The following is a 13,390-nucleotide window of genomic DNA, read 5'->3' on the forward strand; positions in this document are numbered from 1 at the left end:
GAAAATCGTGTCATCTACTTTTACACACTGGATCAAGTCATTTTGTCTTCTTACCATTTTATAATTTTAGGGGGTGGAGGTCCGAGGCAAGCCCTCTCTGTTATGTTCCATGTACGGTTCCCAAATTTGTTAAAATAATGTGACTTTATTTTTTAAATTATATGTTATTTTTTCCAATGGAATGCATTTATTCATTTCCATGTACCATTGCTGTACTCTCAGGCTCTCTTCTAATTTCCAACTTGACATTATACATTTTTTTGCTACAGCTAAGACTATCATAATAAATCTTTTTTGCACTTCATCCAGTTTGAGGCCTAATTCTTTACTTCTTATATTACTTAGAAGAAAGATCTCTGGATTTTTTGGTATGTTGCTTTGTGATTTTATTTAATACCTGATTTAGATCTTCCCAAAACTTTTTCACTTTCTCACATGCCCAAATTGCACGTACTGTTTCCGTTTCCTCTTTATAGCGAAAACATCTATCTGATAATGTTGGATCCCATTTATTTAACTTTTGGGGTGCGATATATAACCTGTGTAACCAATTATACTGTATCATGTGTAACCTTGTGTTTATTATATTCTTCATAGATCCAGAGCATAACTTTTCCCATATTTCATTTTTTAATCTTTGTTTAAATCTTTTTCCCACTTTTGTTTGGTTTATAGCTTATTTCATAATTTCCCTTCTCTTGCAGCTTAATGTACAGCAAAGTCCACATACTGATGGAATTTAGGTAGACCTGATTCGAGGTTCTCCTGGCTGAAATCCCAAGCAATAATGATCAGTTCATCAGAGTGTGTGGTCTGCAGTTTATAATCTCAGAGTTCAGATATTGCCTCCTTAGTATTAGAGCTGGTGGGGGGGGGGGGGGGGGGGTGTACAGTGCAACTGAGGATCATGGTGAATTCCTGTGGTAGATAAAATGGTCTAAATCTGACAGTCACAAATTCCACCAGCATTAAGCAGTAACTGGAGACATGTGTTGATGTAAAAGCACAGGCCACTGCCACACAGAGCAGCATCTCTGCCTGCCCGAGATAAAGTGAGCCCATCCAGCTGAATTGTGTCGTCCAGGACCCTGTCACTGAGCCATGTTTCTGTGAAGACCAAAGCACAGCCGTCCCTGTACTCACAGTGCACAATCCTCTGGAGTCAGATGTCATCCATTTTGTTCACCAGGGAGCAGATGTTGGTGAATAGGAAGGATAGGAGAGCCAGGCAGCAGTGGTTCACCTTCAGCCTAGCACGGACCCCAGCTCACTTACCGCACTTCCTCCTCTTAACGCACTGCTTCCTTCTCCTGCGCGATCCCGAGGCTTTTAGGCTGGTCTTCATGTCATCACGTCCGCCCACCGCAGCAGCCCATGGTCGCGTAGCTCATCCCAGGGATTGTCCCAGAAGTGGGTAGATATATTTCTAACTAACTTTAAATACTGTAGGCTGTAGCATCAGGTAGCCATAACCATAAAAACTAAAATTATGTAACTATATACCGGTCTAGCTATACTATTTGACTATAATCAAAAGAAAAATGAAACGAACCTACCGCTGTCCTAGAGAGGCTGCTGTGTCTGATGTCGTGCCACCTTGGGCACAGAACGGACACTGTAAGATGGTATAGGTGCCGCACTCTTCAGGCTGTGGGTTGGATTGGAGGCCAGTAGCATTCGCATGAAGGATGATGAGAACATTTGAATGTCAATATGCACAGATCAAGAAAGTGTGTCTAGATCTGGTCAATGGACTTGACAAATTCCACAGCTATGTGTATGACCTACCAACATTTTTGGCAGAGATAGCCCACAAGCCATTAATAGCAATAATCAAGAAAAATCTCAGTGAGATGTCACCACACATCCAAAGACTGATGATCAAGCTACAATGTTATGACTTTGAATTGGTGTACACACCAGGGAAACATATTGTGTCAGCTGGTGCATTATCCAAGGCAACGTCAGATAGGCTGAAAAGGTTGCAAGGTTGTACCTTGGAATGGAAAAATGTAAGAGGGCTAGAACTGCTGTTTATTGGCCAGGGATCAATGCTGACATTGACAGGATGGTTTCAAGCTGTGAGACCTGTCTGAAACATCACACAAAGCAGCCAAAGGAACCCATGATCATAACTGACTTACCAGCAAAATCATGGCAGAAAGTTGGGATGGATCCATTCCACATGGATGGAAAGAATTACTTGCTAGTAATTGTTCATCTATCGATCAATCCGGAGATTGTGCTGCTTCCTAACATGTCCACTGCTTGTGTAATCAAATATATGAAATTGAACTTTGTAAGACATGGAATTCCTTAAATCGTCTACATTGACAATGGACCATGGTACAATGCTAGAGAATTCCAGAACATTGAGCAAGAGTATGATTTCCGACATGTGACTTCAAGTCCTCTGCATCCCCAGTCAAATGCTAAAGCAGAGAAAGGAGTTCACATAGTTAAACAACTGCTCAAGAAAACACAAGACAGTGGTTCAAATCCTTATTTAGCTCCATTGAGTACCAAGCTTCACCATTTGAACATGGCATGTCACCTGCTGAGCTCCAGATGAGTCGTAGTCTACGCAAACACTTCCCTGCTCTGCAGACCCAAACAAGAATAGAGATGTCAAATGGAAACAAAAGTGTCTGCAATGGAGACAAAAAGCAAACTATGACAAGTCAGCAAGAAGCTTAGGGCCACTGGCACAACATGACACAGTGAGACTCAGAGATTCCAACACTTGGGGGAAAAAAAGGTTACTTTTCTGGAGAAGTAAGTCCAAGATCCTACACTGTTAAAACAGAGGATGGTCAAACACAGAGGAGGAATTGAAAGAGCCAGTTGAAAATGCAAGTGACATTGTAGGACCAGACAAATGCAGAGGATCCAACTTGCACAGCAAACAGAGGAAACACCACCAGTCCTGGACAGTAGTGGACCAGCAGAGCTGACACATGAACCTGTGTTGAGAAGATCCACATGCGTTATCAAAGCACCTGACAGACTGAATCTTTAAATGAAACAGAATGGCACACTTAAAAAATTTGTGCTGCTGATGTTTGTGTTTATGTTGGCGTTTAACTTTAAATTGAAATGAATACTGTATTAGTGTGTAATGTTGTTAGATTGAACATCTTAAGGAAAGGGGCATGTGGTGATAGTGCTAGTGATACTCCTGACCACTAGAGGGAGTCTAGTGCTTGAATGCTTCAACCTTGGGTTAGATTTAAAAAATGGCTGCACCAGGAGGTCCTGAGTTATTAATAAAATATTGTTGATATAAAAGAACCCAAGTTTCTTTATTACTTAAAAGAAACATCACAAAAAGAAAAGGAACATTTGGCCCAACTAATCTATCCCATTCTATATGACCACAAACTCCCACCCTTTTTCATCTCATCCTATTAGCATGGCTTTCCATTGGATTTTGCTGCTCAGTTTATCCAGATTCCTCTTAATACAGCTCTAATGCTCATCTCAACCATTTCCAGTAAAACCATTCCATCTTCTCACTGTTCTCTGGATAAAGACATTTCTCCCAAATTCCACATTGGATTTATCAGAGACATTAAAAAATATTTATGGCTTCTAATTCTGGTCCTGCCCACCAATAGAAACAACTATTATATATGACAGTAAAGTCCCCATATCTGGCACTCAAAAACCTAAAATTCCAACAACCGACAAAAAGGTCAAGGAAATAAATAAATACATTTTAAAATAAATAAAGTTTTAAATTAAAGTTTATAAACATAAAACTAAAGTTTATCTGAAGCAACCCCTTGATGAAGATGGCAGCAAACATTCAGCTAACGGAGCACCCCGGTCACAGCAGCTGTTTGAATAAAATGGCAGTGCCCAGGTTGAAGGGCCAGTCAATGCTGCTCGCCATTGGGGTGACTCTCCCAAAGTGTCTCCCTATCCCTGCCTCGAGAGAGTATTAATTTTTATTAGTATATTATTAAGTATATTAGTAAGGCTTTATTGATAAACTTAGGGGAAGGGGGGCAGTTAATTATGACAGAGGTATTGTTAGTGAGGCAGCTAGTGCAATACTGTTACAGCGACCATGACTGGGGTTTGAATTTAAAGGAAGGTTTGCCAAGGTCCTGACCAGGTGAGTCAGGTTGTGCTGAGGGTCTGACTGGTACACTAGCGTGGAGGTCAGTGTCGGTGTCTTGGGGGCCATTTGCAGGGCATGCCCCCCCAAATGAGTTATTGTGCCCCCAAACCCACCAGGTCTGTCGCTGCCACTGCAACCCCCACCCCCAGTCCAACTCTGTTCCCACCACTCGCCCCCCCCCAGGTCTGAGGTTGCTATGCACCACCCCCCACCACAACTCAATGTCACTGAAAAATCCATGCACCCCCCCCCCCCCCCAGTGGTTACCCTAATGCCTTCCGTTTACATTTGTTCTGACACCGACTCTGGTGGAGGTGAGTCACATTGCGTCGAGGGCCTGACTGGGACACTTGTGTGGAGGTGAGTCGGGTTGTGCTGAAGGTCTGACTGGGACACTTGTGTGGAGATGAGTCGGGTTTTCAGTGCTAGGGGAGGGGGTGTTGTAGCGATCAGTGCAGTGCTGTTACAGCGGCAGCAACTGGGGTTCAAATTTAGATTTTGTAAGTTAAGGGAATTATCTAATTAAAGTGAACTTTACATAATTAAAGACTACAATACTGATTTTTTCAATTTAATTTACATTTTACACTGACTTCTGTCTTTTAAATGATGTATTCTTAATGCAGATGTGTTAGTTAAGCATTGTAAGAGAGAGTCTTAGTCAATCAGATAACATGCATTTCAACATCCACAATCCCCATAGGTCCTGGATAATGAGGATTTTACTGTATTTTATTCCTCTTCCTTTTATATTATTTTTTTCTCTCTCTTCTGGTGTGTGTTTTCAGTACCTGGGAAGCTGCAGCAAGTAATGCATCTGTGCATTGTACTTATGTATATGAGAATAAACTTCAACTCTGCATCTAGTCCCATCCAACCATTCCATAATAATTAAGCATCTCCTCTAGGTCAACACATGGGGTCCCTTTTTCATTAGACTCCAACCTGCTTAGTCTTTCCTGATAGTTGCAGTCTCTCAGTTAAAGGTATAGTATCTGTGCCTGGAGCTGAATTTGATTAGAGATCTGACTGATTAAATAGCTTGTTCATCTTACCATTTTTCCAATCATCATGACATAAGGCCCCAGATACTTGTTGACCCCGAAGATGTCTAATAGGCGAATGTACCAGTAAATGATGTTAACGCAGTAGATGACTCGACCGTAGCTCATGTATGGTTTCTCCTGCAGACGGAGCACCATCCCCACAGAGAAAAGCAGGATAGCCATGAGATCAGTGATGTTCCAGTACTCCTGCAGCCAGACCTTCACCTTCTGCAATAGCTTACCAGGCTCTGACATCAGGATCTAACCAAATCAAAGAATGGAATTAATTCAATAGAAAAAAAGGCCATCAGGGTAAACACGGTTCAGCAGCCTCAGATTCTTAGCCATTCACTATTTGCTTTTGTGAGATATAAATTATTTCATACAAAAGCACTGGATATTGTAAGGTAAAACATCATGAGATGGGAATGTGTAGGGAGTTACCCTGTACAGGGCAGTAACAAGAAGGGGAGGTGTCCTTGTACTCCTGTTAGGTAAAACATCATGAGATGGGAATGTACAGGGCTGTAACAAGATGTAAATGCATCCTTGTACTTACAAGATAAGAGAGACATTGATGGATTGAGAGGCAGGAAGCTAGCAGGGAAAGGATAGCAACAGTTTTAGTCATTGGACAAGTAATGATATGATGATGTTCTAAGCATGTATCCAAGGGTATAAAAAATCACCATTTTGCTGATAACGGCAGAATGCATTCTCCGACTAACATGTTTAGTCGCAAGTGTTACAATCCGGTAATAAAGAACAAAGAACCCTGATTTCGACTCAGCCTGGTGTTTGTCTCACTCATTCATGAACAAAGCAGACCTAACAATTTGGTGACCCCGACGTGATGGGTGAGTGAACACTGGACGACGGTTTCTGTTTTTTCTGACAATCATCTCAGCCGGCTGATAAAAAGGTCCAGAGAAGCCTGTTTTAACAAAATTCTCTTTTTTTTAAAAAAATCTTTATGATTGTCAGTAAGAACTGGAGATCGGACAAATTAGACGACCACAATTGAAGGTCGCATGCCAGGATTGTAACACGTAAGTGATTACAGACAAGATAAAAGTCCTTAAGGTGTTTGAATGACATTTATTAAGTGCTTCGCAAGAAACTACTAGAGTTTAAAAGTCTTTATTGTGTCGTTGCAAAGTCCAATAGAGTGAGAAGGTGGTCTATAAACAATTGAGGACCTGAGTTTTCTGCCCTAAACTGGTTATTAAGAGGAGAAATCTCCCACGTGAAGGTTGGGCTTTGAAAGAAAACAAAGGTTCAGGCTTATTGGCCTCAATTGTATCTGAGAGACTGACTTATAAATGTCCGGTAGGTATGATAATGTCTGTACACTTGAGAAGTTAAGAATTTATTTCCCCAATTCGCCGTGGTTGAATACCACAGCAGACACTAGAGACCTTGGGACAACAAAAAAAGTACTCAGGGACGCCTGCCTGGTGAACAAGAACGACGACAGAAGGCTGCGACAGCTGTGTCCGGATCAGGTAGGAGATATTAATGAAAAAGTTGACAAACTCCTAAGAGACACCCAGTTTATTCGAAATACTTTTGATAAGTTAAATGAGGGTATTCCCAACATCACCAAGGAGATAAAGTTACGTAAATTCATAGATTGGTACAGGGAAACAGGACAAAAGTATAGCCCAAATATTTGGTTTTCTAGTTGTAATTTAACTTTCAGACCCCCTTGGGAAAACAGAGAGTGGAAAACGAGCAATCAGAGTATACAGGACAGTCTGAAGTCAATTGGAGGACAAGACTTAGAGACTGTTCTTTTAAAAGATATTAGTCATCCAGCTTGCAAGGAGACATTTTTAAAAGCAATTTTCGTTGACATAGATCCCCTAAACGGACAAAAACCTAAATTAAAACAGGCATTAGAAAGCGGTCCCGCAGCTATGGCTGTACAGTTGCCTGCTAAGACTTTTGACCAAGTTATTAAGGAAATTAATCAGGAATTAGAGGAGCGAAATACCAGTAATGCGGCATTGGAAAAACAAAAAATGCTCCGAAAATGTGTAGACCGCTGGAGGAAGAGGGGTTGGTTACCCGGGGGCACTGAGATGTTCCTGACAGGTGAGGAAAAAAAAATTTTAAAACGTAGTGTCTTAGATAAGCTGGAAGAAACAAAACACAGAAGGGAAAGGAAAAGTGCCTGTTTCCAGTTTCCAGCCACGAAGTGTCCGGGTTTGCTCTCTCCCTCCCTCCTTTCACCCTCCCCCCTCTCTCTTCTCTCCCCCTCTCTCTCTTCTCCCCCCCCTCCTCTCTCACCCACTCCCCCTCCCAATCCCAATCTGTGGCGGTGCTGCCCTGAAATCCCCAGGTTGGGCAGGGCAGAGAAATACAATTTGGTTTTAATTTTGTGCCCACAATTCCAGCTCCGCATCAAATCGGATCCTGTTTTATCCTCTCTCCCTCCCTCTTTCCCGCACCCCCACCATTGCGGGATCAGGGCAGACATTGTGGGCTGACGTGTAGCTCACTCGAGGTGGGAGGGAAGGAAGGAGTGATAGTTCCCAGTGGTGGGAGACCCAATCTGATCCAGACCAGTGATCACAGGATGAGAACCTTTTAAAACCTTTGAAACGAAAGTGTTAATCTGAAGACTTTTCTCCCAGTGGGGCCAGTGCAAGGCATTTTCTCTCTCTATCTCTTGTGCTCTGTGTATCTGCCTCTCTATCTCTTTCTCTCGCTATGCTCTGTCTCTCTCTCTCTCTCTCTCTCTCTCTCTCTCTCTCTGGCACCCCAGATGGGATACTGGAGTCACGTCCCTTATATCCAGATATTGAGACACTGGGGTGTGACAAGAACCACGGGAATAGGGACACATCAGACGAGGTACAGGCCCCTTTAATAAAAATAGAAGGGGGAGTAATAGATGTAGAGACCCCTCTGGAGTCCAAGAAAATAGAAAAGGAGTTAGAGATACAGAAATGGAACATGAAAAAGGTTCAGGATAACATTAAAAAATTAAACAGAGATATTAATGTGCTGGGGCAGATCAGTGAGGATCAAAAAGAATTAATGGTAGGTGTATTGAAGGAAGTGGAAAAGATAACTACAACACTGTCAGGAGAAATTAAAGCTGAAGGAATGGTAATAGGAGTAAAGGACGAAAAGTGTAGTACAGATGAGGAAACGAGATACGATCCACCATGGGAGGAAAGTAAAAGGAAAAGACTCGGGAGGGAGAAAAATAGACATGCCTACCTGGACATAGTTAGGACAAAAGAGAAAGATGTGAAACAACTAAACTATGGCCGAAAAGATTATCTTAGAGATGAACGTGACCAATATACCTTTGACCCTGAGACATTGGAAGCTGATAGGGACAGTGACAGTGACGAAGAGTCAGAACAAGGTGGGATAAATAAATGCATGCCAAGAGTAAAGAAGGAGCAGAAATCCCCAAAATTGAGATATCAATGCCCATTACTGATCATGGGACGGGGAACTCAAAAATATGTACCCTGGTCACGAATGGACTTAGAGAGTTTAATGAAAAAACTACCTCCGTTGAGTAATGGGGCTAGTCCATGGATTTCTTGTTTTGAGCGAGAAACCTGCCAAGAACAATTAGCACTCGCAGATGTCAGAACTATCATGATAAAATTAAAGGCAGAAGGGGCCCTGAAGCAAATAGAGAGAATTGTAAGAAGCAGTAAATTGGGGGATGAAATAGAATTTAACCCACTTCGGAATAAATTTTGGGAAGCACTTAGAGAAACATTTCCTACACCCTATAGTTTGGATGCCTTGGTAACCCTTCAACTAAAGGAAGGAGAGACTGCACACGAGTATTTCACTCGAGCATGGGACTTATGGGAAACAGGGACTGGAGAAAGACCCGACCACAGCCCCTTAGGAAGGGCTCACTTTCGTAATGGGATAATAAACGGACTACCTGCTACGGTTCAAGCAAAATTAAGGGACATTGTGGGATTAGAGACAATGTCAGAGGATTTGTGGAAAAGACACCTGACACATGCAATCAAACGACATCGTCAATCAGAGCATGCTAAGTCAGAAAGTGCGTCCCAGAAGGAGGTGGACAAAACAACCGATAAATTGGTGAGAGCCATAGAACATATAGGGGTTAAATTAGCGGCCCAACAGATAGTCCCACAGGTCATGGGGCCAGTGATAAATCCGGGACCCCAAGTAAGAAATGGTTGGGAAAGACAGCTAGGTACAATGTATAGAGGGGAACATGTAGTATGCTGGTACTGCCAAAATCCTGGACACTACCAGCGGAACTGTCCGGAGGCTGGGAGAGCAAGGGGAAAAAGATTACCCTCTATTAGAGGCTATCGGGGAAGAGGAGGAAACTTAAGAGGACAAGCAAGGGGTAGGGGTGGACACATTGATGGGCCCCAGAGAATCGGGGGGTGGCAGAGTGATCAACAAGTCCAGGCACCTCAGTGTAATGACTATATTGAGGAAGGTGCTGAATTTGATTATTGAAGGTGCCCTGGAGAATCAAAAATCACGCCTCCCTGGGAGCCACCAAAAATTTGGGGGACGGTAAATGGAGAAAAAATTGAATTTATGGTTGACACAGGGGCAGCAGTTACGACAGTGATTAAAAAACCCCCAGGGAGCACATTTTCGGGCAAAACATTATCTATAATAGGATTCTCCGGGATAAGGGAATCACAGCCCTATACAGATAACATCGACATGACGTTTGGACGACAAAGGGTTAAAACGCCTGTCCTGGTTGTGCCAAGTTGCCCCATTAATTTATTAGCAAGGGACATTCTTACCAAACTAGGAATAACCATACAATGTTCTGAGAAGGGCCTTCGGTTAACATACCCAGGGGATACAATAAGAAGGGGAGGACAGTTTATAGTAATGACCCCATCTAACGCTTCAGAAGACTCTGTGGAGGTTAGTATTTTCTGGAGTCGGCTACTGTATGATGAACCAGGCCCAGGGCTGATTAAACAGTTTTTTGAGTGGAGGGCCAGTATTCCTCGGTATGGGGATTACCATTATCCACTAGATCCTATGCATGTTACATTAAACTACACCATCCACCCGGACCAGGAATATGAGGAGAGGTGGGACTCTCTAAAAGAAGGGAAGACAGAAACGATACATTGTCCATTTATCTTTGTAGGTAAGGAGGGAATAGCTGCTATGGTTGTCATGACAGAAGAACAAATGGAGTGGTTCTGCTTAGGAGTAGAAAGTGTGCCTCATGTGACCTTGGGTATTGACAAAGATCATCACGCTCGACAGCTGGGTCCGATGGTAAAGGAAGCGATAGGGTGTGAATACAGGCAGACAGAAATCCCGGGATATTCCACCCCGGAGGGAGGAAAATTTGTCAGACTGAATATTGAAGCATGGGACCAGGTAGTGAATGAGAAAGTAGAAAGAGACCGAGCCATAGAAGGAGAAAATATTGATCACAGAGACTCAGACAAATATCTTTCTAATCTGAGTCCACATATATGGACAACGGGGCCCTATGATGTGGGAGTAATAAAAGGAGAGGTATTTCTAGAATTGGCCAACCCCGGGCAGAAACCAATATGGAGAAAACAATACCGCTTGTCGCCCAGTCAGGAGGAAGGTATTAAAGGAACGATAGAAGGGTTAATGGAGTCAGGGGTTTTAAGGGCGGCACCTGACAGTATGTGGAACACGCCCATCATGCCTGTTCCCAAACAGGGTAGAAAAGACTGGAGGATGGTACACGACCTCCGGGAGATTAACTTGGCTACCAAGACTATCGGGAGACCAGTCCCAGACCCATATGTAGCACTTAGGGCTCTGAGTCCGGAGCACGAATACTATACTGTCATTGATCTGGCAAACGCATTCTTCTGCTTGAAATTAGCTGAGGAATGCCAAGACTGGTTCACTTTCACTTACCAAGCACATCGGTACACATACACTAGATTACCTCAGGGTTATAAGGACAGTCCAGGACTGTTCAATCAGGCCCTTAGCGAAATCCTAATGAAATTAAAGCTCCCGGAAGATGTTACACTGATTCAGTATGTAGACGACCTACTATTAGCAAGGAAAACGCCACATGGGTGCCTGACAGGGCAGCCAAACAGGTTACTGGTTATCATGAACATATACAGGGGATGATTTTGAGGTCCCATAACAAAAAAAATGAATCTGAAACTAAGGAGACTTGTAGCAGATTGCATGACTACACAGATGAGTTTTGTGGAGGAAGAGTGCTGTACAACTGGCTCCCCGCTAACTGGGATGGTCGGTGTGCTCTAGTATCCCTTAATGCGCCAGTGCTGATTGTCAAAAGGCAGGAGGGAGACGAGGATTCCCTAGAATTGCGCCACACAGAGAGTTGGCTGTGGAGAAAAAGGAGGAGTGTTGGACTCTTGGGGCCGGGAGGAAGGAACCCTGATGGGGTATGGATTGATGCCATTGGCCAAGCCCAGAATATTCCGGACGAATTTAAATTAGCCGATGAGATTGCAGCTGGGTTTGAAAGTTTTCCTGTTTTTAGTGCAATTTTTTCCCATCACTGTAAATAAAAATGTTAATAGAATCAACCTTATTCACTATAATGTCCAGCGCCTTGTAAATTTGACCAGGGACGTTGTTGAGGCAATACATCAACAACTGTCAGAAACTTCCCTTATGACACTTCAGAATAGGATAGCGATTGATATGGTCCTGGCAGAGAAAGGTGGAGTGTGTGCTATGTTTGGAGATCTATGCTGCACTTCTATCTCTAATAACACAGGGCCAGATGGATCACTCACTAAGGGGTTAACGAAACTTAGGGCATTGGCGAAAGAATTAAAAGCCCAGTCTGGAGTCTCCAATCCTGTTTTATTCTGGTTACAGGGAGTGTTTGGAAGATGGAGCACATTGTTAGGACAACTTTTGCTGGGTTTGTTCATTTCTGTATCAATTTTTATCACTTGTGGCTGTTGTTGTATTCCATGCATTCGAACGCTGGTCACGAGGACCATAGAGAAAGCCTTTGCTGACCGTGATGAACTGCCTCCGAAATATCAAGCTGTGCAGGCTGTGGAGCAAGACTATCTCACATTACAGGAGACGGAGAAAGTTGCTGAGATCGATCTGGAGTCTGATGGGGAATGTGATGGAAAGGAGGGATTGTGAATTAGATTGTTACACATATAATTTTAACCTTGCTTGTAACCTAAATATTATAACCTTGATTGTAACCCAAATATTATAACATTGATTGTAACACAAACATTATTAATCAGATTGTAGACCATATGTTAACTTGGGTATTTACTAATGTACGGGGGGTTAGCTAGTTTTTTGCTTGGGGGCAAATGGGATGAAACTTGTAAACGGGCAATGGGATCGGGGTGACGGATGGGGGGTGTACGCAAAGGAGGGTTGGGGGAGCCCTCGCCCACCAGCCGAACTACCCTGTGAACAGAACCCGTATAGAGCTTGGCAATAATAGGCGAACTAATGTAACGCGGTGGTAGCATAGTCAGGGCGAGATTGTCCTCTAAAGAGGACAAAGGAGGGATTGTAAGGTAAAACATCATGAGATGGGAATGTGTAGGGAGTTACCCTGTACAGGGCAGTAACAAGAAGGGGAGGTGTCCTTGTACTCCTGTTAGGTAAAACATCATGAGATGGGAATGTACAGGGCTGTAACAAGATGTAAATGCATCCTTGTACTTACAAGATAAGAGAGACATTGATGGATTGAGAGGCAGGAAGCTAGCAGGGAAAGGATAGCAACAGTTTTAGTCATTGGACAAGTAATGATATGATGATGTTCTAAGCATGTATCCAAGGGTATAAAAAATCACCATTTTGCTGATAACGGCAGAATGCATTCTCCGACTAACATGTTTAGTCGCAAGTGTTACAATCCGGTAATAAAGAACAAAGAACCCTGATTTCGACTCAGCCTGGTGTTTGTCTCACTCATTCATGAACAAAGCAGACCTAACAATATGCAAGTTCTTGTCAAGCTTACCTCCCGCATCTTCTCTATGCCGAGCGTGAAGATGTAAGAAATGACGATCCACTCTTGGACTGATGGCCACTGCTCCATTTTCACCAAAACAATATAATTAAAAAGCATCAGGTAGCCAAAGTACGCCAGCTGTATGAGAGGAAGCACACCATATTACAGCATCAGCATTTCCAAAAGATTGGCTGAAATCTGACATAGGATCACACTGAATGTACATCATAGAAACAGTCA

The 13,390-nt window shown here is 42.9% G+C and overlaps 1 protein-coding gene across 1 annotated transcript in view; it reads right to left on the minus strand.

Annotated features, from left to right (window-relative positions):
• Positions 1-13,390, minus strand: part of trpm3 (transient receptor potential cation channel, subfamily M, member 3) — a 164,692-nt gene that overhangs the window by 20,855 nt on the left and 130,447 nt on the right. The window contains exons 20-21 of the mRNA XM_069916634.1: positions 13,160-13,288; positions 5,182-5,433 (exon numbers count right to left, since the gene is read on the minus strand). Coding sequence (XP_069772735.1) covers positions 5,182-5,433; positions 13,160-13,288 — 381 coding nt within the window. The remainder of the gene's footprint in view (positions 1-5,181; positions 5,434-13,159; positions 13,289-13,390) is intronic.

Source organism: Narcine bancroftii, chromosome 1, assembly GCF_036971445.1.
Source record: "Narcine bancroftii isolate sNarBan1 chromosome 1, sNarBan1.hap1, whole genome shotgun sequence".
NCBI classification, from domain to species: domain Eukaryota; kingdom Metazoa; phylum Chordata; class Chondrichthyes; order Torpediniformes; family Narcinidae; genus Narcine; species Narcine bancroftii.